General features: G+C 42.2%; 1 protein-coding gene across 7 annotated transcripts in view; it reads right to left on the bottom strand.

Moving 5' to 3' along the window:
- Window positions 1-208: 208 nt before the first annotated feature.
- The window catches only part of DIPK1A (divergent protein kinase domain 1A), a 274738-nt gene continuing 252332 nt past the window's right edge, over window positions 209-22614 (bottom strand). For all 7 annotated transcript variants that reach the window (XM_073593134.1, XM_073593135.1, XM_073593131.1 and 4 more), the window contains 3 exons: window positions 19042-19149; window positions 17592-17768; window positions 209-1638 (listed from right to left, as the gene is read on the bottom strand). In XM_073593134.1, the coding sequence (XP_073449235.1) occupies window positions 826-1638; window positions 17592-17768; window positions 19042-19149 (1098 nt within the window). In that variant the 3' untranslated portion in view covers window positions 209-825. The remainder of the gene's footprint in view (window positions 1639-17591; window positions 17769-19041; window positions 19150-22614) is intronic.

Genomic DNA, 22614 nt, shown 5'->3' with positions numbered 1-22614 from the left:
GCATGTAAAAGTAGCAGAATTATAAAGGAGAAAAGAAATAGAGGAAGGGCCACCCATAGAAACCAGAGCTGACTACTATTTTTCTAAAGCAGATCTGACAAAAGACAGAGAAATCTGATTGGCTCCACAGTTCTACCTTTTTAAGGAAGCTCTTATGGAACATAGCATGATCATAGAAAAAAATTGCAATCACAACTTAACACCATCTTAACCACTCATTTGACAGTCAACATTTTAATGACAAGTTAGCGTTTACTTATGTTCTGAATAAGAGTGTGCAAATTCTCCATGCTAACGTATCAGTAAACTTGAGTTTTTTGTTTTAGTTCCACACATTAAAACAGCAGCTTTTATTCAACCACACTATGGCAGGAGTGGTATTTTGGCCAGCGTTCTTAAAAAATAAAATTATAATAGTCAATTGTATAAAAATTCCTTCAGTTCCACCATTAGACGTTTAGGAGGCAAATTTTCACAGCATTGAAACATCCTGAAAGTAGAGAATGAGGCGAGTCCAGATGAAAGACAAGTTTTTACCAATGTCCTGCAATGCAAAGACAGTCCCAGTCCACCAACCACTGCAGAGGAACAAGAATCAATGGGATGCCAATGGTGTAATGACAATGTGCATTTACATATTAACAGTTTCTGAAACTGACACATAGATGGCCTCAAAAGAGGAATATCTTATTTAATTTTCCACCATTTTCCCAAACCAAATGATTCAACATTTTGATAAAAAAAAGAAGCTTGTATAAAATAATATAGACATAACACACAAGTGCCTTTATCTGATAGTGGCTGATGGAATGGAGACATTGGGTGTTACGAATCATTAGTATGGGATATCTTCTTCCATAAAAGGGCTTTTAGGTTGTTTAAAATTAATGAATGTTGCATCTCCATGTTATTTGTAGCAGCTTTTAGGGCAATGCATGAGTAGATCTGTTTCTCTAGTTCGTCTTGGATTTCGGAAGGGGTACCCCGAAGCAGGTAGTCTTTTACCAACAGGCATATTTTTGCTAAATTTGGTTGGGTTATGTCTGCAGTGCATCTCTTTTTGCTTTGGTCACACACAGTGCTGCAGTCAGTACCATACACACACTCAGCATCAACTTCACAAGGTCGGTCTTTGATTAATTCTTTCAAGCTCATTTCTGGGACGATGTTTCTCATATCAACCACTTTCAAGTCATATTTCTCATTGTAACCAAAGTTTTTGGCACTTATGTCACACATAAGAAAATTTCCATAGGGTCCGTGGAAAATGTCTTCTACAAACTCTAGAAGACCTATGACTATCTTAGCTTTCCTTGGCCATGATGGAGTGAACCACTGATCCATGCGTTTTCGTAGTCCTTGTGGAACAAATACTTCGATGATCCACGGTAGACTTATTCCATAGAGTGAGGTGTATTGCACACGCTCTGTTATGTACAAATCACCACAGAAACCAAGTAGCTTTGGCGTGTGCTCCTTGTCCTGCAAGATCACCATCAGTAGAAATTCATTTAGCTGTAGAAGTGCCCAGGCAGACTTGGCCTCTGGTAGCGACACATGTCCATCTTTATTACCATCTGCTGCTGCTAAAATTAGGTTTACTAGGTCACTGAGATTTCCTTGGTCACCTAATTTAGTCTAAAAATAAAACAAAAACTGTATTACTTTTGTTGGCATAGGATGACATTCTGAATGCAATTGGAACTTTCAAGTTTTGAAGCCTGCACAACCCAACAAATAAAAGGCACACTCCAGTGAAATGTAATCATTTTGTCTATTTGTGATGCAGAAGAGTGTTACTCCAACAAACCCTCTGTAGGCTCCTTGCTGTCTCACATATGGTGGGTTTGATGCATACAAGTATCAGTGCTCACTGCTACTAATTAGATTCAAAACTATCTGATTGGTGAAATAACATGCAGAAAAAAATGCACGTTTCTACAGCATTAAAGCGCCTGTCTGCTCACAGTTTTTTTTTTTATCTTAGTCTTCAGTTGAGGACCTTAAAAATAGTTTTAGCAATGGGTTTGTGAACAGCAAGGCAGGGGGGAATTCAATATAAAAAAAATGTTGCAGTTAGTCACAGTTTGCTGAATTAGCCTACCTTCAAAGTGATATCTTTTTATTACAGTTAGCAACAGTTAAAATGCTTTATTTTTTTCTTTACTTCCTCCTATTCAAGAACTTGGCGTCACACAGACTTGTAACTATAAAAAGCAGGGTGGCATTCATCACTAAAGGATCCCCTGGATCTTTATCCTCTATTTTGAAGTGGATCTATCACTAAAATTCACACTCCACACAAATATATAGCACACATGCCACCATTACTAATTGTTCACCTCATTGTTTTGGTTACAATATTGGTCTTGCCATAAATACAAAAACTGCTGCTCCTGAAACTCCCCAATGTAATCTACAGGCATCCTAGAAGATTAAATACTGTCTAGATATTGGGATCATTTGGAATGCCTAATGATATTAAAGTTTATTTTTGTTTTTTTCTAAAATAACAAATATGTTATACTTGCCTGCTCTGTGTGCTGCTTTAGCTAGCGCTAAAGGAATTGGAATTGGCGCTTTGGAATTGCTGCTCATTCATTACAATGGACAGGGCTCTTTCGGAGCGCTATTTACAGAGCTCCCAAACCGCCCCAAAGATGCTGCTTGCAGGACTTTTCGTAATGTCCCACAAGTGCACCGCCCAGTATGAAAAGACACACTACAATGAATGGGAGGCGCTTTTCAGAGGCTATTTCTAGCGTTAAAGCGCCTGAAAACCACATCAGTGTGAAAGGGGTCTAATGGTTCTGCACAGAGCAGCCCAGATCCTCCTCTTCTCGGGTCCCCCACGGCCCTCCTGGCCTCTCCCTCCTGCCGACTGCCCCTAGAGCAAGCAGCTTGCTATAGAGGCACCCGAGCTGAGCCGCTGCTCTGTGTGTCAATTCAGACATGTAGTCACGGCTCAGCCGGCCTCCTCTCTCCCCACTGGCTCACTGACTTTGACTCACAGCAGCGGGAGCCAATGGTGCCCGCTACTGTCTCAGCCAATGATGGAGCGTCACCGGAAAGGCTTTTTGTGCAACATCGCTGGATTGAGATGGGGCTCAGGTAAGTATTAGGGGGGCCGCTGCACACAGAAGTTTTTTTTTTAGCATAGAATGCATTAAGATAAAAAAACATGCCTTTAGAACCACTTTACCATAACCCTGTCTGGAAGACCTTTAATATAGAATAAGTTTTAGCAAGGCTAAATATTCTGCAACACAACTGGACAGAAAGCAAAATTTACATATGTAATTAGCAAATATGGCTACATTTACTAACATAATTACAAACCATACATAAAAGCAAGGTTTTTAATACATTAGAAGACACGAATAGGACTTACACAATCTTTTTCACACCAACACGTTTAAAAGATTATAGTTCACTTCTAAAATCAATCAGTTTGCTATTATGCCATTCTAAAACAACAAAATTAGCACTGTTGCACACAAATTAATTTACAGCATTCTAAAATGGGTGCTTAAATATTCATTTTCTGATAATTTGCTAAACACCTTTAATGCCTTTGGTTAAAGCATTATACAGCCAGCCTATACTGGTCTCCTTATCAGCTGTTTTTTCTATTGCTGCAAGCCTACAAAACCTATATACAAACATCACCTACTAAAAAAAAATGGTAAGGATTTTGCCCAATAAAGAACAGTATAATAATACTTGATATATTTAATACACTGATTAACCTGCCCTTCATTAAAATGCATACATACATCTCTACACAGTAAGCTCAGGACACAGAATAGCTAAGGACTGAGCTAAATGGAAGTACTATAGTCTTTCTGAAAATCACATTATTGATGAGATAGATTTCTGTCAGTCTGATTACGAAACAGTCCTAAAGATGGAGCAAGTCAATAGATTTCTGCACTGCCAACTGCTTTACGTACAGAGAATGAAGCTGGCTTGCTACAGAAGCTCATGTTTTCAATACAAAAAATTTTAACTGAAGGGAAGAAGGACATGCTTTTAAAGAGATATTATACAAAAAAATTGGCAAAAAAGAACAGAAAACAGAGGTACTTTACGGTGTCACACACAACCCCAAGGAACATCCAAATACTGAATAAATATTCCAAAATGATGGAAAATGCTAAGACATGAATGTAAATATGGCTGGAGAAAGGTTGTGAATGTCAGTCATTATTCTGTAGGTTTGGTTCTCTCTCATGCTCCACAAAAAGTTAGCTTAAATTACAAAGACAACAGAATGAGCGACCCATGAACAGTGGGCGCAATAAAGCACCCGCATCATGGGATTGTGGTTGCCAAAGAAAAAATATTTTATAAAGTTTTAATTTTCAAAAAAAAAAAAAAAAAAAAAAAGGTCACGAGGCAATGAGCGGGAAAAACGTTTTCTCCTCAGACTAAGAGGCTATATAAGCCTCTGTGTGACAGACCCGCTCACACTTGCCATCAGGCAACACCATAATTTTGGCATCTGGTTGCTCTCAAATTCATTCTGCAGCGGGACAATACCCTCAAACATACATAAATACCTTCAACCAAAGAAAAGGAGGAGGAGAATGTATGGCCCCCACAGAACCCTAATCTTACAGGGTAACTCCACTTTCGTGGAAGACAAAATGGGAAATAAAAAAATAATAAAGCATATACAGCTGCAACACAAGCCATATTGTAATTGCATGTTATGAAAAATTGCCTTTCCCCCCTTCCCGCCGACCGTCTGCAGATGTGCGTACTCGGCTTTCGGGGGTTATACCGGGATGATGCCCGCAGCTGCAGGCATCATCCCGGTACCGTTGTTTAGAGCCGGCGATTGGCTATCCGTGTATAACAACCGATGCGGCTAAAAGCCGCTCGGCTGTTATAACGGAGCAGCGGGAGGGGACGTCCCCCCCTCCCGCCGCCTACTGCCGCTCTTACCGGGACTCCCGGTCGATCCGGAGGCTTGGTGACTAATCCGATACCTCCGGCAGCTGGGGGCGGGCTGGAACGAAGCTGTTTGCAGCTTCGTTCCAGCCTTCAGATTGTAAGCACGGAAGCGACGTCATGACGTCCCTTCCCGTTTACTCGGCTGCCAATGGCGCCGGTTTTAAAAAAGTACACAGTATTCAGAATCCCGTTTTCGGTGATCTGAATGCTTTGAAGTGTAAAGGAGGGATGGGGGGTCTTTTAGACCCCTGATCTCTCCATAAAGAGTACCTGTCACCACCTATTACTGTCACAAGGGATGTTTACATTCCTTGTGACAGCAATAAAAGTCATCAAAACATTTTTTTTTTTTTTAAACACAATTTATGAATTTAAAAATAAATAAAATAAATAAGAAAAATTTTTTTAAAGCGCTCCCGTCCCCGTGAGCTCGCGCAGCAAAGAAAACGCATATGGAAGTCGCGCACACATATGTAAACGGTGTTCAAATCACACATGTGAGGTATCACCGCGATTGTCAGAGTGAGAGCAATAATTCTAGCACTAGACCTCTTCTGTAACTCTAACCTGGTAACCGTAAAAAAAAAATTTAAAGCGTCGCATATGGAAATTCTTAGGTACCGTAGTTTGTCGCCATTCCACGAGTGCGTGCAATTATAAAGCATGACATGTTTGGTATCTATTTACTCGGCGTAACATCATCTTTCACATTATACAAAAAAATTGGGGTAACTTTACTGTTTGGATTTTTTAAAATTCATGAAAGTGTCCCTTTTCCAAAAATTTGCGTTTAAAACACACCGTACCGTGTGATATAAAATATTGCAACAATCTCCATTTTATTCTCTAGATTCTCTGCTAAAAAATATACATAATTTTTAGGGATTCTAAGTAATTTTCTAGCAAAAAATACAGATTTTAACTTGTAAACACCAAATTTCAAAAATAGGCTTAGTCATGAAAGGGTTAATCTGCAGCACTGTCATTTTCTGTAAAATTCAATGCTATATGGCAAACTGGAGGAGTTCCATACACCACTAGTGTATAAAACACTTTCAGAAATTTAATGTCCTGCTTGTGTTATTGGCTCACTAATTTACCCAGAAGTCTGCACAAAGATACAAGTGAGATTTTAGGCATCCTCTGCAACAAAAATGTTATTTTTGCTGAGATACTCCCAAAGGGTTAATCACTTCTAAAGGGATGCAGACCCTGCAGTGCATCAGTTGATTAATAATGAAAATGTCACTCCCATTCAGATTAATCCTGAACATTTTTTCCTTTAGAGTTGCAACAACGTTTCTTAAAATCCCTGCAAAGTACATTGATAACTCGGAGAGGATTGCTTTTTTCCTCAAAAGTGGAGTCACTCTTTAACTGCTTGTCGACCATATAACTTACATATATGACAGCAGGGCGGCTCTGCTGAGCAGGATCACTTTCCTATGTGATCCTGCACTTCCGTGCAAACAAGGCAGATCCTCGTTTTGTCAGTAGGGAAGGCATTAATCCTATGTTTCGGTAATCAGGAACATGGATCAATGCCTTCCCCTAGTAAAAGCACCTCCCATACAGTACACAAGCATTGGCTAGGCACACAGTTAACCCTCTGATCACTCCTGATGTTAACCCCTTCCCAGTGTCATTACAGTGGCTGTGCATATTTTTAGCACTGGTCACTGTATTAGTGGCACTGGTCCCCAAAAAGTGTCAAAAAAGTGTCAGTGTCCCATTCGTCAGCTGCAATATCGCAGTCCCGCTATAAGTCTCTGATCGCCACCATTACTAGTAAAAATAAAAAATAAATTCCATAAATATACCCCATAGTTTGTAGACGCTATACCTTTTGCTCAAACCAATCAATATACGCCTATTGGGATTTTTTTTTTTTTTTTACCAAAAATATGTAGCAGAATACATACTGGCCTAAATTGATGAAGAAATTTAACTTTTTACATTTTTTTTTTTACTGGATATGTTTTATAGCAGAAAGTAAAATTTCAAAATTGTCGGCCTTTACAGAAGCAACTTAGACAGCCTAAATCCACAGAACTGTGGTTTATTCTACTAGATGTTTGGAGTAACCTGACTGCTTTAACAAAAAAAACAACCCCCCCCCCCCCCCAAAAAAAAAAAAACTGTGTGCAGTATACCTATAGGAATGTATACTGTTTCAAAGGCAAAGGCTGGACACCCCTAGTTAAATTTTCTCTTTATGCACTATGTAATCAATTTACAAAAAACAACTATAAATTATTTTCCTGGTGCCTCCATCGCAGCATACCTGTGATAAGCTCCACCCTGGACTCCTCCCCTCAGGATAGTGAATTAATTATAAAAAAAAAGAGAACCCCCCCCCCAGCATTCTCCTTTTTTTCCTCATACCTGATGCATAGTGTCAGTGTGTGTCTTGCCTCTGCCATGTGCAGATTCCGTCTGGGTTCAACCCTCTCCCAGATGCAGCCCCCTATCTTGGGTTGCTAACAGCACTGATAAAAGGGGAGCCCCTTCTGAGGGTCTTTTGGGGCAGCAGCAGCTTCCAAACTTGGAGCAACAGTTCTGCAATTTAGGCAAAGCTGGTTTTTGGCAGTGGGGACAGGTAGGGGCTCTTTTCTGAGCCTTCTTGTATTTATATATTTGCTTATTCCTGCTTGTCTGTTTTCTCTGCTTCTTCTGAGCGGTCAGCGCGAAAGCGCCGCTGAGGGGGTGATATTAAAAACTCTGGTGTTCTCTGATTGGCCGAGCGGTGCTGCCGGCTGTTCGGCACAGGTGGATGACTCTCACGTCGCCATCTTTCTTGTGGGGAAAGCCCTATGGTGGCGAGCGCAGAGGCACAAAAGCGCTGCCGATTGGTTCTACTTCTGTGTTTCGCTGGGAGCCCTGATTGGCTGAGCGACGCTCGGCCGCCCAGCGCATGCCCTTGGCGCCATCTTACTTGTGGGTAGAGCCCTGTGGCTTTCCCTCACTTAAGACGGGAGCTTCGGGGGGGGGCGGAGCTAGGGAGGGGGGACGTGCATGTCCCATCTCCCCTTGTCTAATTTATGATCCGAAGTGGTTTAGTTAGTCTAGGCTGTGTCCCTGCAGGTCCTTCTGAGTGCTCCGGTGGCCTCAGTATTGGGTGTTTATGGTAAGTATTCTCGGGCTGATTTTAAAGGGGTGATTTTTTTTTTGGTTATCAGCAATACAAAAAAAAAAAAAGTAGAGTAGAGAGTGCTTTTATATAATTAAATATATTTTCTTCGCTACATGGATGTTTCTTTTTTTTTATGGTATAATAAAAAAAAAAAAAAAAAAAAAAAAAAGAGGGAAAAGAAGACTTGGTTCCTAGGCTATACCTAGTGTCAGAAGGTAGGGCTGTGCTTTCTACCCCCCCTTCTTGTTTTGGCTTTCTCTTTACTTTATTCTCTAGTATTTGCTCTACTGCCTTTTGGACTCTTGCCTGCCCCCACGGTTATGAGTCAGCCGCCGTCAGACCAAGACCCTTGTTTTCTTAGGCAAGGACTTGCACATAATGTAATTTAAAAAAAAAAAAAATGTCCTTTTTTTGGGGGGGATTTCTTATTTTTTGGAACTAAAAAGAGTGCCTTACGCTGTTACTTTTGTTTCAGCGCTATGCGACGATGCAAATCTAACAAGACTACTGGTCGCTGCAGCAGTCATTCCCAGCCAAGCTCCAAACACAGCCATTCTGGTGAAAGGTACACATCTATGAAACACCATTCATCAAATTCTCCCAGACGGAGGTGTCGAGCTTCTGGGGCCGTCCCTATGTCAGATATGCTGGTCTGCAAGGATTGTTTGGAGCAAGTCACACTAGGCTGAGGGCCAAGTGACAGGTTTAATCAAGAAAGTCATCAGGGACTCAGTGGCATTTACGTCAGTCATAAATGCCATGGGGCCTAGACTGAAGACATTGAGGTGGCCATTCGGCAAGTTACGCCAAAGGATGATATCATAGAGGCACTGGGGGGAGCTCAAGATACCGAGCGGGATCTATGGCTGAAGCCTTAAGCTGTATATGCATCCTCTAAACGGAATGGGAGCAAAAGTCCCCTGTCACAAGAAGGTCTTAGTTGAAAAGGCATGCTCCCGGGTGACTCGAGGGAAGTCGGGGTTTTTCCCCTCAAGATGGAGGAGGTCACATGTTATAGAGTTTGCCTGCAAAGGTCATTCCTCCAGGAATAAGAATGTCTCAGGGGTCCGGCAGAACAGAAATCCTAACAGGATTTGGAGAAACATTCAAGTCACTATCTTGAAATCTAGTAAGCAATGGAATCCTCCCAATCCCCAGGAGGGGGCGAAACCTTTTTAATAGGGCTGGTCCAGCCGTTGCAAGGATTCCTGGATGTTATCCACCGTCTGTTCTGGGCATATCTAGGCTTCCCAGTCCATCCACTGGAAGTTTTATTTCCCGGGCAAAGTTCCAGTCTCCCTGGGCAGGAGACTCAAAGGGCTCTATTTAACGCTTTGTGTTGTGATCCCCAAAAGGATGTGGAATGAAGACCAGGAGTGGATATTGAATCCTCTATTTCTCTTCACGCACTTAAATATCTGCAAATTGGAATCCTGACTAGCGGTCATCCAACTGGTGCAGCCGTGAGTTTTGCATGATCCAGGTAGAGCCTCAAGATGTTTTTTCCAGGCTGGTGGTTGGTCACACACACATCTCCAGTTCAAGTGTCTCCCCTTCGTCCTCTGCAGCTGCCTGGGGGGGGGGGGGAGAACCTTTAAGTCATTGCTGGACAGGGATTGTCTTCTGTAGATACCATTAGGCCTACTAAGCCTATTGTTTTTTTTCCTTAAAAAAGGGCCAATTCTAGGTCTCTCTTCAACCTTGATCCTATTGTCAATGCTTGTGGTACTTCAAAAACATTTTAGTTTGGACATACCAAAAGAGGATGATATTCTAACCCAGGCTGTAAAGATGCAGGTCCCTGTATAGTGTTCTCAGGCCCAGCACCTCTCAGGGGTCCAGCTTTTCTCCCTTCCAGAATTCGGGTGGCCAATAAATGGGGAAAAGGGTCTTCTCATCCTATCCCACTCATTTACCTAGGTGCTCTCCTCATTTCTGCAACCAGAACAGTGTGTTTGCCTCCCCAGTGGGTAGCGGCTATTTTTTTCTAGAAGATCTGTTGCGTCAGCTTGCTCTCTCTAGCCTCTTGACGTCAGTTGGTTTAAGTTGACTCGAGACCATGTCATCCTGCATCCCGATGCTACCTTGGGTTCATTGCCTTCTGAGGTTTGTTTTCTTCATAAAGGCCTCTGGTCACAATGGAAGAGACAATACTAGGAAGATGGGACATTCCCATTACGAGAATAGCCTTGGACGCCCGGAAGATGGGGGCGGCCTACCTTCCGGGTCACCAATACAAGTTGGGAGTTCATCTGTCCTGGAATCTGCAAGACAGCGAGTGGTCTCTTCACCCCTTGATATTCAGCTGGGTCATGTCTCTCCAGGGTCCTCCGGAAGGTGTTTTCTTTGTCTCATCAATGGAAGACAAATTACCAAGTTTTTGTTCGTGCCTGCCTCACCCTCATGCGAATGCGGTGGATACCTTCTTAAATCCTTGGCAGTACAGGTAAATCTTGGGCATTTCCTCCAAACCCATAATTTTGAGGTTTCCTCAAATTGTTGAAGGAGCCGGTCGAAGTGGGAGCAATACTCCCCTTCTGGCCAAAGACGCCACGGTTCCCCCAGCCGCTGTATCTCGGTGCCTGTCGCCTCGTCAAGATTCCGATTCTACCTAATCTCTCTCAAGAGGTTTGCACGCAGCACCTCACAAATTGATCCGGCATGGTTGGATGCAGAGAGGGAGAAATTTCCAAAGCCCTAGATGGCTCAGAAAAAGTAATGTCTACACTGGTTGAGGCCAGAAAGCCTTCCATGAATTTTGTGCATGCAAAGTATGGAATGGATTCAGATTCTTTGCAACTTACAGGGGTTCGGATGCCGTGGTCCATTCTTCCGCACTCCTCTTAATTTTTTGTACAAACAGCCCGTATCCTCATCTCAGACCAAGTTCTCTGGAGGCGTAGGTAGCTATTTCTATAGCGAAGCAAGAGAGATGGGGGAGAAGACTTGCCTTTTAATCCAAATCTTCAAAAGAAAAAAAAAATTTTTTTGACCATCTGTGAAACCTTCTTGGAATCTGCCCTTTATCTTGGGCGGTCGGATGGCTCAGCCTTTCGCCCCATCAGAATCCTCCCATCAATGGATTCTGACACAGGACTACCTTTCAGTTGGTGGTAACTTCTGGAAGGAGGGCTTCGGAAGTGCAAGCCTTTGGAGGCAGAAGATATACACATATCCTTTTCCGGATAAGAGTGGAATTGCAGACAGGGCAGGATTTTTCTTCCCCAAGGTACCTTCCCGGGCTACTCTCTCGGTTACAGCCCATTAATCTCTATGTTACTCGTCCCCATCTATGCGTCTTGGAAATTCAGCGGCTTTGAAAAGGGGCCTACACTTCTTTGTTGCGGCTTTGGAGTCAAGCCAATGGAAACACTGCCCAAGAGGGGGTTTCCCACATATTCAATAAGTGTGACAACCCTTTAGGATTCGTCAGGATACATTCGGGCTTTGCCTGCTAAGGAATAAGTGGGGAACCAATTCAGGCCAATGCCTCATGGTGGCTAAACCAGAAGGGTTGAATGGTAAAAAACCCATAGTTAAATTCTCATACACCTGTAAGAAAAACCTCTTACCTGAACGGTGCCCATGGTCTCCTTGGTATAGTCCGGCTACCAGGAAGAGTTGACACTCATGGTTAGCAATATAAGCAACAGAGTTTACAGCAAACTGCCATTAAGACAAGGCGGTAACTCTCAGAAGCGTGGGTTCTACTTACCCTTCCAGTCCCACGATCAGGGTCTTTGCAAGGTTTGGACATTTCCAGAGTCCTAGGATGTTGCCTACAGCTTACAGCACCCTTTGGAGCATCAAGCATTTTGTGCATACTCCCTTGGGGTGAGATCAGAAAGGTAGGAAACGGCCTCAAGAGCAATTGCGTCTGGGATTTGTAAGCTGGTTCAGAGGCGTATAGGGCTAGAGGGTTGGATCCTCCGGTGGTTAGAACCCACTCATCAAGGGCAGCTTCTTCGTCCTGGGTGACTATGTCTCTCTGGAAACAATGGGCAGAGCGGCTACTTGGAAAAATCTCAGGGCACGTTCATGCGAAGTTATAGCATTTGATCCAAGGGTACTCTCCTCAGTGGAGTTCGAGAGGGGGACAATTGAGTCAGCTCTCTCCATTCCTTTTATCACAGGTATGTTGCCATGGAGGCACCAGGAAAACAGAAAATTGTATCATACTTACCGCAATTTTCCTTTTCTGGTGCATATCCATGGCAGCATACATGCCCTCCCTTGGTATTCGATGTAATAATAATGAATTCACTATCCTGAGGGGCGGAGTCCGGGGCGGAGCTTATCACAGGTATGCTGCCAAGGAAAATTACGGTAAGTATGATACAATTTTCCGTTTTTTCTTAAAACGCACTGTGATGGTAAAAAGTAAAAAATATAAATTTATTCTAAATCCATAGTTTCCTTTAAATGTGGTCTTAGCAGGCTTTCAAATTTTCCTGTAGCGCATTGGCCAAAAAAGACACTGTATTCTTCACTGTTGTTCTTAATAGTATACTGCCAAGAAAACCGCTTAGGTGAGGCAAAGACCTTTTTCAGGCGGAGACCAGTCACCGCACAAGACTGTTTGTAACCGTGAGTGTACAGGGAAAGGGAAAGTTTCAGTAAGCTGAAAGCACAGGCTAATGACTTTTGGCAAGGGTGAATCAGGCTGCTCAAAGTAAAGGTACATGTGCACTGAATCAATAAGGATGAAAATGGTGCCCTTAAAGTAATACTAAAGTCTTTTTTCTTTAAAAATAACAAACATGGTATACTTACCTACCCTGTGCAGTGAATTTGCACAGAGCAGCCTTAATCTTCCTCTTCTCGGGTCCCTCGCCGGCACTCCTGGCCCCTCCCTCATGTCGAGTGTCCCCACAGCAAGCAGCTTGCTATGGGGGCACCCAAGCCGAGCCGCAGCTCAGTGTGTCCATTCAGACATGGAGCCATGGTTCGCCCCATCTCTCTCCTGATTGGCTAATTGACTTTGATTGACAGCAGCGGGAGCTTATGGCGCCACTGCTGTCTCACAGCCAATCAGGAGGGAGAGTCCTGGATTGCTAAGGCACTCGTGCACAGGTATTAGGGGGGCTGCTACACACAGAAGGCTTTTTAACTTAATGCATAGAATTCATTAAGATAAAAAAACCTGCCTTTTTACTACTTTAAAGATACGTCAGTATTCTGAATCTCATGCGCTGAGTCCACAGAACCAGACAAAACATGATCCTAATCTACCAAGCCTGAATGGTTAACAGCAGCTGCTGCTGGAAGATGATCAGAAACAGACCCTAGTATAGACGTAGAGAGGGCCTGCAGGCCATTGACTCCAACAATGACAAAAGGTGACCCATCTATTCAGCCACAGAAGAGGTAGAGGAGGACCCCAAGAAGGGCAGAAACCCTTAAAAAAAGGCCACGGGCAACCCCCCCCACGCTGTTCATGAAACATGAGGTGGCAGGATCCCCAGGGCTGCCCCCTTGCAACTTATGATCCATCATGGTATAGATGTGATTGATTTCCCCTAGAGGTATTCAAAATAACACTGCAAAACAGAAAAGGTTACTATCACCTGTGGCTATCATTAAAAGCAGCATGGAGGCAAGAAGAATCATCCCAGAGGATTGCTAAGTTGATAAGATCAACTCAGAAGGAGGTTGTACAGACTAGGTGAGGGCGCCCGGGCCGGAGCTCGGTAAACCAAAAGGTGACAGATTCAAAATAGAAAAGATTCAAAATGGAAAAGATCAATTCCTGCCGCCAACATGGGACTAAATGTGTTGAAGCTGGTGCTTCGTATTTGAAACCCTAAGGGCCAGGAGCAACACACCTGGGCTCCCCTTTAAAGGGCAAGACCCCTTACTTACTGCAGTTGTCTTCTCTCCTGTGGTATACCCCAGGCTGATCGGCAGTGTCTTAGGGACAAGCCAATTCAGTAGTCTTCACCTATTGAGTAGACATATTCCCTAAGGGGTCTTCAGGGACTGTTTCACCAGACCAGTGTACCTCAGCAATGTACCTCAGCTAACTCAATGCGTTGAACCATAAGCCTAAGTAAGCGCCAAATAAGTTCGCTCTGCATATTCTTCCTGACTCAGTCCAGGTACTGCCTCTCCAGGGTAAGGCAAGAAATAACCTGGATGCTGCAAAAAGGAGCCCCAGTGGCTCTGGAGCAACAGAAGAATCTTGATAGAAGAAGAAAAAATGTCTTGATAAAAAGTGAAAAGGTTTTGCTTCTCCAGAGCAGAGAGAAGATGTCCATTCTTCTGAAGACACTAGCAAAAAACTGAGGCATGTATGTAAGGGAGCAGGAGGGGTTATACTGGGCTTACAGCTTTGCCAGTGTCCAGTGATCCTGAAAGTGGCAGTATAACGCAGTGTTTCTGAATACTATCCTCTGTCTCATTATGCAAGACTAAAATACAAAAAAAAGTTTTGGCTAGAGGTACACTTTGAGAAGTAAGCCTTAGAAGCATTCAGTATGTTTATGTTCATCTTGGATTGTAAGCTCTAATGAGCAGGGCCCTCTGATTCCTACTGTATTAAATTGTATTGTAATTTTACTGTCTGCTCTCATGTTGAAAAGTGCTGTATAATAATCTGGTGGGTGGGCTGCATACTCTCCCGGCATAACATAATCTGGCTTCAAGACACCAGTTCCCATCACAAGAGTTCTAGCCTGAACACATCTCAATAGTATTTACTGAATGCATTCAATTTACTGAATGTGACATGCATTTGCAGCCAAAATCTAACTGCGAAAGCCAAGGTACTGTATTTATCGGCATAGAACACGCACAGGCGTATAACACGCACCTTCATTTTAGGAGGGAAGTTTCAGGAAAAAAACGTAAACTTTAAATAGAGAACTTTGACGCAAAATAAGGGTCAGTGCCCATCAATGCAGCCTCACCATTGCCCATCTGCAGCCTCACCATTGCCCATCTGCAGCCTGATCAATGCCATCTGCAGCCTCACAACTGCCCATCAATGCAGCTTGATCAATGCCCATCTGCAGCCTAATCAATGCCTATATGCAGCCTCACCATTGCCATGAATGCAGCCTGATCAATACCCATCTGCAGCCTCACCTCAGATTACTGCTGCCTCGGAGGGGACAGGGAGGGGGGCGGGACGAGCGCCGACAGATTACATACAGCGAGACTCTCCTGTTTACTCGGCAGCCTCATTAATACAAAGTCCTGCCTCCTGGACCGGCTTCTATGATAGACAGAACACTGGTCCAATGTCGGCCCAGGAGACGGGACTTCCTATTACAGAGGCCACCCAAATTAGGCAGCCCAAATTGTAGTATTGGTGTATAACACGCACACACTATTTGCACCCGATTTTCAGGGTGAAAAAGTGTGTGTTATACGCCAATAAATACAGTATATATGGCGATATCTGTTTGTCAGTCAAAGTCATAGGTCTCACATGCAGAGAGAGCAAACACTCTTGGATAGACAGAAATGTACTTTATACATCCTGTTTTTAAAGGGCATAAAATAATTAACCAGTGTTATTCAATGCCTGGCTATGGACAAATAACAGATGGGAATTTCACATAAGTTGTTTATTTTTTTGTGAATCCCCTTATGCTCATCTAATAGGAAAGAAAGATTAGTTATGTGATTCTAGTGAAATTTCATTTGTGGAGCAGTTGAGGAAGTGCAATGTCACACAATGCATAACTACCACTGAAAAATGCACCCCCCTTTTTTTTTCAAGCCCAGCTGATGTATCACACCCTTTTGTCTCTATCACTGCAGGAGTAAAAACCAAAACCCTCATAAAGTCTACTAAAAGACATGCAGGGCTGGGGAGAGGGGGTGTGTGCCTGACCAGAACGGTTACATAAACATGCAAAACAAAAATTCAACTGCCCATGGGACTTTAAGGCCCTTTCACATGGGCGCCTCCGTTTGGCAGACTCCGCTTGCTCAGGGGGATTGCTCCGCTGATCCCCCCTGAGCAAGCAGATGACAGGTCTGTCTCCACTCACTGTGCAGTCCCACTCTCTTCTATAGGAAAATCGGGTGAAAATAAACCACCTGTCTGCTTTCATCCGATCAAAATAGACGGATGGAAAATAGGACCACCATCCATCTGGATTTGGCGGACAGGATAGCGGCAGATGTCAGCGGACATGTCACCGCTGACATCCACCGCTCCATAGGTGTGAATGGAAGGTTCGATCAGGTCTGTCTGAAAAACTGACAGGTGGACCTGTTCGGACAGCCCATGTAAAAGGGGCCTTACAAGGTACACCACCACCAACAGGATAAGTTAAAACAACATTTTATGGGTACATGAAAAATGAAAAAATCTCATAACAAACATAGGAGATTTGTTAAAAAAATAAAAAGATTTATGTGTTGCAAATATCCTCAACATTCATTATTGCATCGTAAAAGGTTTATAGTTACAAATCCCTGTACTCCCCAGTAGTCACATATGCAGCTATTGACTATCAATAATCGCCCCTTTTCTGTCCGTTTTTTTTAGGCTTGGACATATTTCCAAAGGATCCCAGAGAGGGCTGGGACAGGAAGGTCCTTCTGAGGGAGATTAGGTGGATCTATTCCCTGAGGGCTACTTGTCCCCCAAGATTGAATGAATTCCCCCTTCTTCAAACCATTTCTATAGTAAATATTTGATTAATAGTATCATATTCATCTGTTTATTTTTGTATATCGATTATGGATTAAGATAATATTGTGATTGGATGGATTATATTGACACGGATTCGGTTTCTTTTCTTTTTATATTTCTTTCTTAGAAAAGAAAACGTAAAAACCTCTGTCCATCTACCTCAGCAATTAGAAGTGATTTCCTCTCCTAGATTCTTTGTCTTGCATTATGAAGAGACTAGCATGATAAGCAATATGCACTTTGTAATAGGTGTAAATCAACAGAACCAGGAAACTTGGAGAAGCTTACCACCAGTACTCCCAAATACACAAAAGATGCAAGTGGGTATTTCAAGCTGTTGGTATCCACCAGAAAGGACTTAAAGCCCAACTCTGGGCAAAAGATAGTTTGCCTGCACTGAAAGGATTAACTGCCATTTTTTTCCAGGGGAAATGAGAAGGCTTTAGTCTCACCTGATCCAGCGGTGGAATGTTCCTGGTGTCCTTACATTCAGAACAGGTCTGTGGGGCCTGCTCTCGGCTTGATGAAGTCAGCAACAGTCCACCGCTCAAGGCTCCTTGAGTACGGGTGTGCAGGAGCTGCAGAGACCGGTTTTAAGCCGGCATTAGACGGTTCGAATCTCCGGGATCAGCCGAGATTCAAATCATGTCTGGGCAGGCTGATTTTACCCATTAATCTTTTCTGAAAATGATCTATGGTTGGCTTTTAGGCAGGCAGGATCGAACAATCAGCTAAGTATATATCTTTTTTTCTCTCCCCTAGACATATCTAAGTTCATCACAGATGGTCAAGAATCATTCTCAACTAAGAGGAATTGTTAGTAAGATATAATAAAGGTATATTACTTACTTTAAAGAGACTATGCACCATCTCTTTGAATTTTTGCACAGTGGTTCCTCTTGTTGGCTTGTCAAACAGTATAATTTCTTTCCTAGGTTCCAGCTCAGATCCAAAATCAACATGCTCAGCATCCTCCATCTGACACTTTATCACACCTTCTAGATTTCCCCAGATTCCCAGATACTTCTAAAACAGAGCATTTCAACAATGTATAATCAGAGCCTGCACTTCAATGCTGGACATCATGCCTCTAACTGTCTTTTAGGATTGGATGAGCAAAGTGGCATTTGGTATAAGGCCTTATGCATCTGAGTGCACTTTGTGCTAGTGTGGGTCCAATGTGCGGCACATACGCATGCAGTCCTATTAACATAACATGCATCTTTAGACCTGAATACTGTACCAGTTTATATAACTGATCCTCTGATTGAGGATTCTCTTTTATAGAGACTCAATTCACATGAGATTGTATACAAGGACTTTATAGATCATTCTTTTTGCTGTCTGCTTGTATGTATTCGCACAGATCAATCTATTTCGTTTGCAGAGTTTAAACGACTGGGCTGATCCCCCTGTTATACCAGGGCTATGTTTTAGTTGTAAACAGGCAGTTTTGTTTTTATTACTGGCACTGTTGGAGTACTGATACCATTGTTGGAAAATTAAACTGCCTGCATACTTTGCATGTTTAGCATCATTATTTGTTCTTCCTATCAGCAAATTTTAAATCATATTGAGACCATTAAAGGTTTTGAGAAAAAAAATTGAAGTCACAGTATAAGGTACTGTAGCTTACCGCCATTATAATAGAACAGTCTTGACGCTGTACAGCTCTACCTCAAGTTTGGATTATGCTTGGGACACAACCAGTAAAATAAGGAAACACCAAACCGATACGGCACCAATCATTTAGTTTTAAATCACTCCTTTAATATCATGCACAGTCCAATAATAAAACATTAGGGCTAAAATGACTGAATATACCAAATAAGCATCATATGAAATGCCATCTTTATAAAGAACACTGGGACTCAAGTGGCTGAGAAAAGATGTGTTCCAAACATTTCATGATGCCCAAGGAACAAAACACTGCGTTTGCAATATGAGAAAATATGGTTTGTTGCTGTGGGGCAAATATTCAGTTCCTCTTAGACTTTTATATAAATGTTATCAGTAATATTATTGTATTATGTGGCTCTACTGCTAAAAATAAAAAAGGTTAGCCATACTCTCTAGAGAAGGGTCACTGACGCACTTCTCAGAATGTTAAGTAGAAGTGAGAGCCCTGCATTATCTTCTCTTATGAGCACACAAGGGAAGATGTTCCAGATGTTGCAGAACTACAGCTCCCCAAGCATCATATGAGACTTTAACAGATGGAGTGCTGAAGACTGCTTATCCCTGACATGCACCGTCTCTGCTATTCTCCCTAGTAATGCGCAAAGAATTCAAATATTACCTGATTGTTCGGTCTGGTTGACAAACATTTTCCAAAATAGAGATTTTCCTTGGAGCAAAGACCTTCACAGGCTGATCCGTCAATAATGCCTTTTCTATACTTATCACACTAGAAGCAGAAGAGAAAAAAAAACACATCAATAGTGAAACGATTAAACTAGATAAACAAACGTTCTCGCTGCAGGTTTTATTTACTTTGAAAACATTTCCTATGGGATTCTGTATCTCCACTGTGACCACTTGTCCTAGCAATAACCAGTTTCTTTTCATGTTACTTGGAAAAAAAAAATAGAATTTTCTTCTTAGAATCCTATCTTTTTGTATGTTGTATTGGTAGATAAGTCAATACATAAGTCATCGTCTCACTTTACAGATTTCATCACCAAGCACAATACTGCACAATACAAACATTTTTTGGACCAACTGTGATACAATATCATTGTGTATGTTTTGTGGGTGATTTCATCCGTGGTCCTCAAATAACCATGCAGGGTTAAAAGATTTGATTTTCTATTCTTCACTCCTGGTGTATCAAAGATATATAGAGGTCTGTGTGCCCACTACTTTTTCAAAAACTATGGAAAAGAATTGTTCCAAAAACATTTAAAAGTAGCCGTGTATGTTGGCTGAAATTCCTCTATATTTGGGCACCCTGTACCCTATCTGCAACAAGTGTTAGTCAGTTTTTGTAACTATCATCATCTGGTCACTACAGAAAATTAGGCTGTTCTCCGCTTGTGCACCCAAGTGTAAGGTCCACTGACCGGTAACTGACAATATACACTCACCGGCCACTTTAGTATGTACACCTTCTTAATACCGGGTTGGAGCCCCTTTTGCCTTCAGAACTACCTTAATTCTTCATGGCATAGATTCAACAAGGTGTTGGTAACATTTTGCAGAGATTTGGGTCCATACTGACATGATAGCATCACGCAGCTGCTGCAAATTTGTCAGCGGCACATCCATTATGTAAATCTCCTGTTTCACCACATTCCAAAGTTGCTCTATTGGATTGAGATCTAGTGACTGTGGAGGCCATTGGAGTACAATGAACTCATTGTCATGTTCAAGAAACCAGTTTTTAGAGGATTTGAGCTTTGTAACATGGTGCATTATCCTGTTGGAAGTAGCCACCAGAAGACTTGTACACTGTAGTTATAAAGGGATGGACATGGTCAGCAACAATACTCAGGTAGGCCATGGCATTTAAACAATGCTCAATTGCTACTAAGGGGCCCAACGTGTTCCAAGAAAATATCCCCCACACCTTTAGACCACCTCCACCAGCCTGAACCATTGATACAAGGCAGGATATATCCATGCTTTAATGTTTATCCCAGATTCTGAGCCTACCATCTGAATGTTGCAGCCAAAATCGAGACTCATCAAACCAGGCAACAATCTTCTATTGTGCAATTATGGTGAGCCTGTGCAAATTGTAGCCTCAGTTTCCTGTTCTTAGTTGACAAGAGTGGCACCTAGTGTGGTCTGCTGCTGTAGCACATTTGCTTCAAAGTTCAATGTGTTGTACATTTACAGATGTTATTCTGCATACTTTGGTTGTAACAAGCTGTTATTTGAGTTACTGTTGCCTATCATCTTGAACCAGTCTACCCATTCTCCTCTGACACTCACAAGGCATTTTCATCCATTCAACTGCCGCTCACTGGATATTTTCTCTTTTTCGGATCATTCTCTGTAAACCCTAGAGATGGTTGTGTGAAAATCCCAGTAGATCAGCAGTTTTTAAAATAATCAGACCAGCCCGTTTGGCACCAACAACCATGCCACATTCCAAGCCAATTAAATCCCCTTTCTTTCAAATTCTAATGCTCGGTTTGAACTTCAGCAGATCATCTTCACCACGTCTAGATGCCTAAATGCATTGAGTTGGTGCCATGTGATTGGCCAATTAGCAATTTGTGTTACCAAGCAATTGAACAGGTGTACCTAATACAGTGCCCAGTGAGTGTACACTCCTGCTGCAGAAGGAGTTGCAGAACTGCCAGATATAAAAGAAACAAATGAATGTAGTTACAGGACTTGTGTGTTTTTTAATTCAAGTACCATCGGCGTATAACACGCACATTCATTTTCAGAGGGAACTTTCAGGAAAAAAACTTAAATTTTAAATAAGGAACTTTGAAGCAAAATAAGGGTCAGTGCCCATCTGCAGCCTCACCATTGCCATCAATGCAGCCTGATCAATGCCCATCTGCAGCCTCACAAGTGCCATCAATGCAGCCTCATCAGTCAACATCAATGCAGCCTCACCAGTCCACATTAATGCAGCAGCCTCACCATTGCCATCAGTGCAGCCTGATCAATGCCCATCTGCAGCCTAGAGGGGACAGGGAGAGGGGTGGGATGAGCGCCGACAGATTACATACAGTGAGAATCTCCTATGATAGACAGAACAGTGGTCCAATGGCGGCCCAGAAGATGGGACTTCCTATTATAGAGGCCATACAGGAGTTTCTCACTGTATGTAATTTGACGCCGCTCATCCTGCCCCCTTCCCTGTCCCCTCCGAGGCAGCTAAAATTGAAGTATTGGCGTATAACATGCACACGCTATTTGCACCCAATTTTCATGGTGAAAAAGTGAGTGTTATACGCCAATAAATACAGTAATACATTACTTAGATTTGCCTTTGCAGTTCCTGGATTTTTAAAAAAAATTGTAATTCTGTTCAGCCAGTCTTAGGATCCAGGCCCTTTTGCCCAATGGAAGAGCAGCTGCATACTTAAAATCAGTCATCCCTGTGCTCATTCTACTTTTAAAATCATCATCCTGTTAACACACAAGCCTTGCAGAAGACCCTGGTTTGTTTTTCGACTTGTCCTCCCACAAGTCCCTGATGGAGTTTGAAGTGATGAGATGCGCTGGGCCGATGACGTCATGACACATGTGTGCTGGGTATAAAGTGTAACTTCAAAATGCTTTGATGCACTTTTAAAATGCGAGCCCCTTTCTTAATTACTGTTCTCTTTGGTAATAAATGTACAAGATTGAATGGGTGTGTAAATAAGTGTTTTTCATATCGGTCTCATTAATGGTCATTAAGGAGAAGAAATCAATTGAGCAGCGACAGCGATAATCTAGTGGAACATATAGCATTGTAGTTAATCTATGACCTTTGTATAAAGGGGTCAGAATAGTTGAGAAGTTCTGAATCCTCTAGAATGGTTGGCACATACAATTGATGGTGGCTTTACATGTTTGGAATATACATTACTAGATAGAAAAATATATTGTGGATAGAGATTTCAGAATATGGACACTTTATGGAACATGAGACTTTTAAGAGACTTACGCTTACATGTTATACATTATACATGTTATTGATTTGCCCTTGACACATATTTGATACATTATTTAAATGGTAATGCAACATTTGATTGATTCATGTCATTTCACTATAAAGATTTGTATGTTTATAACATTCTGTGTCTAGTTTTTGTGAAGAATAAATTATCACTTAAAGCTAAACATTAGGCAGAAATAAAATCGAAAAGATAATGTATTCCTGTATTCATTAATATTAACCTAATATTGTTGTTGCCAACAA

This window comes from Aquarana catesbeiana, linkage group LG07, assembly GCF_042186555.1.
Source record: "Aquarana catesbeiana isolate 2022-GZ linkage group LG07, ASM4218655v1, whole genome shotgun sequence".
NCBI classification, from domain to species: domain Eukaryota; kingdom Metazoa; phylum Chordata; class Amphibia; order Anura; family Ranidae; genus Aquarana; species Aquarana catesbeiana.
Note: the sequence above shows the minus strand (reverse complement) of the source record. Positions and strands in the feature narration are given on the sequence as shown.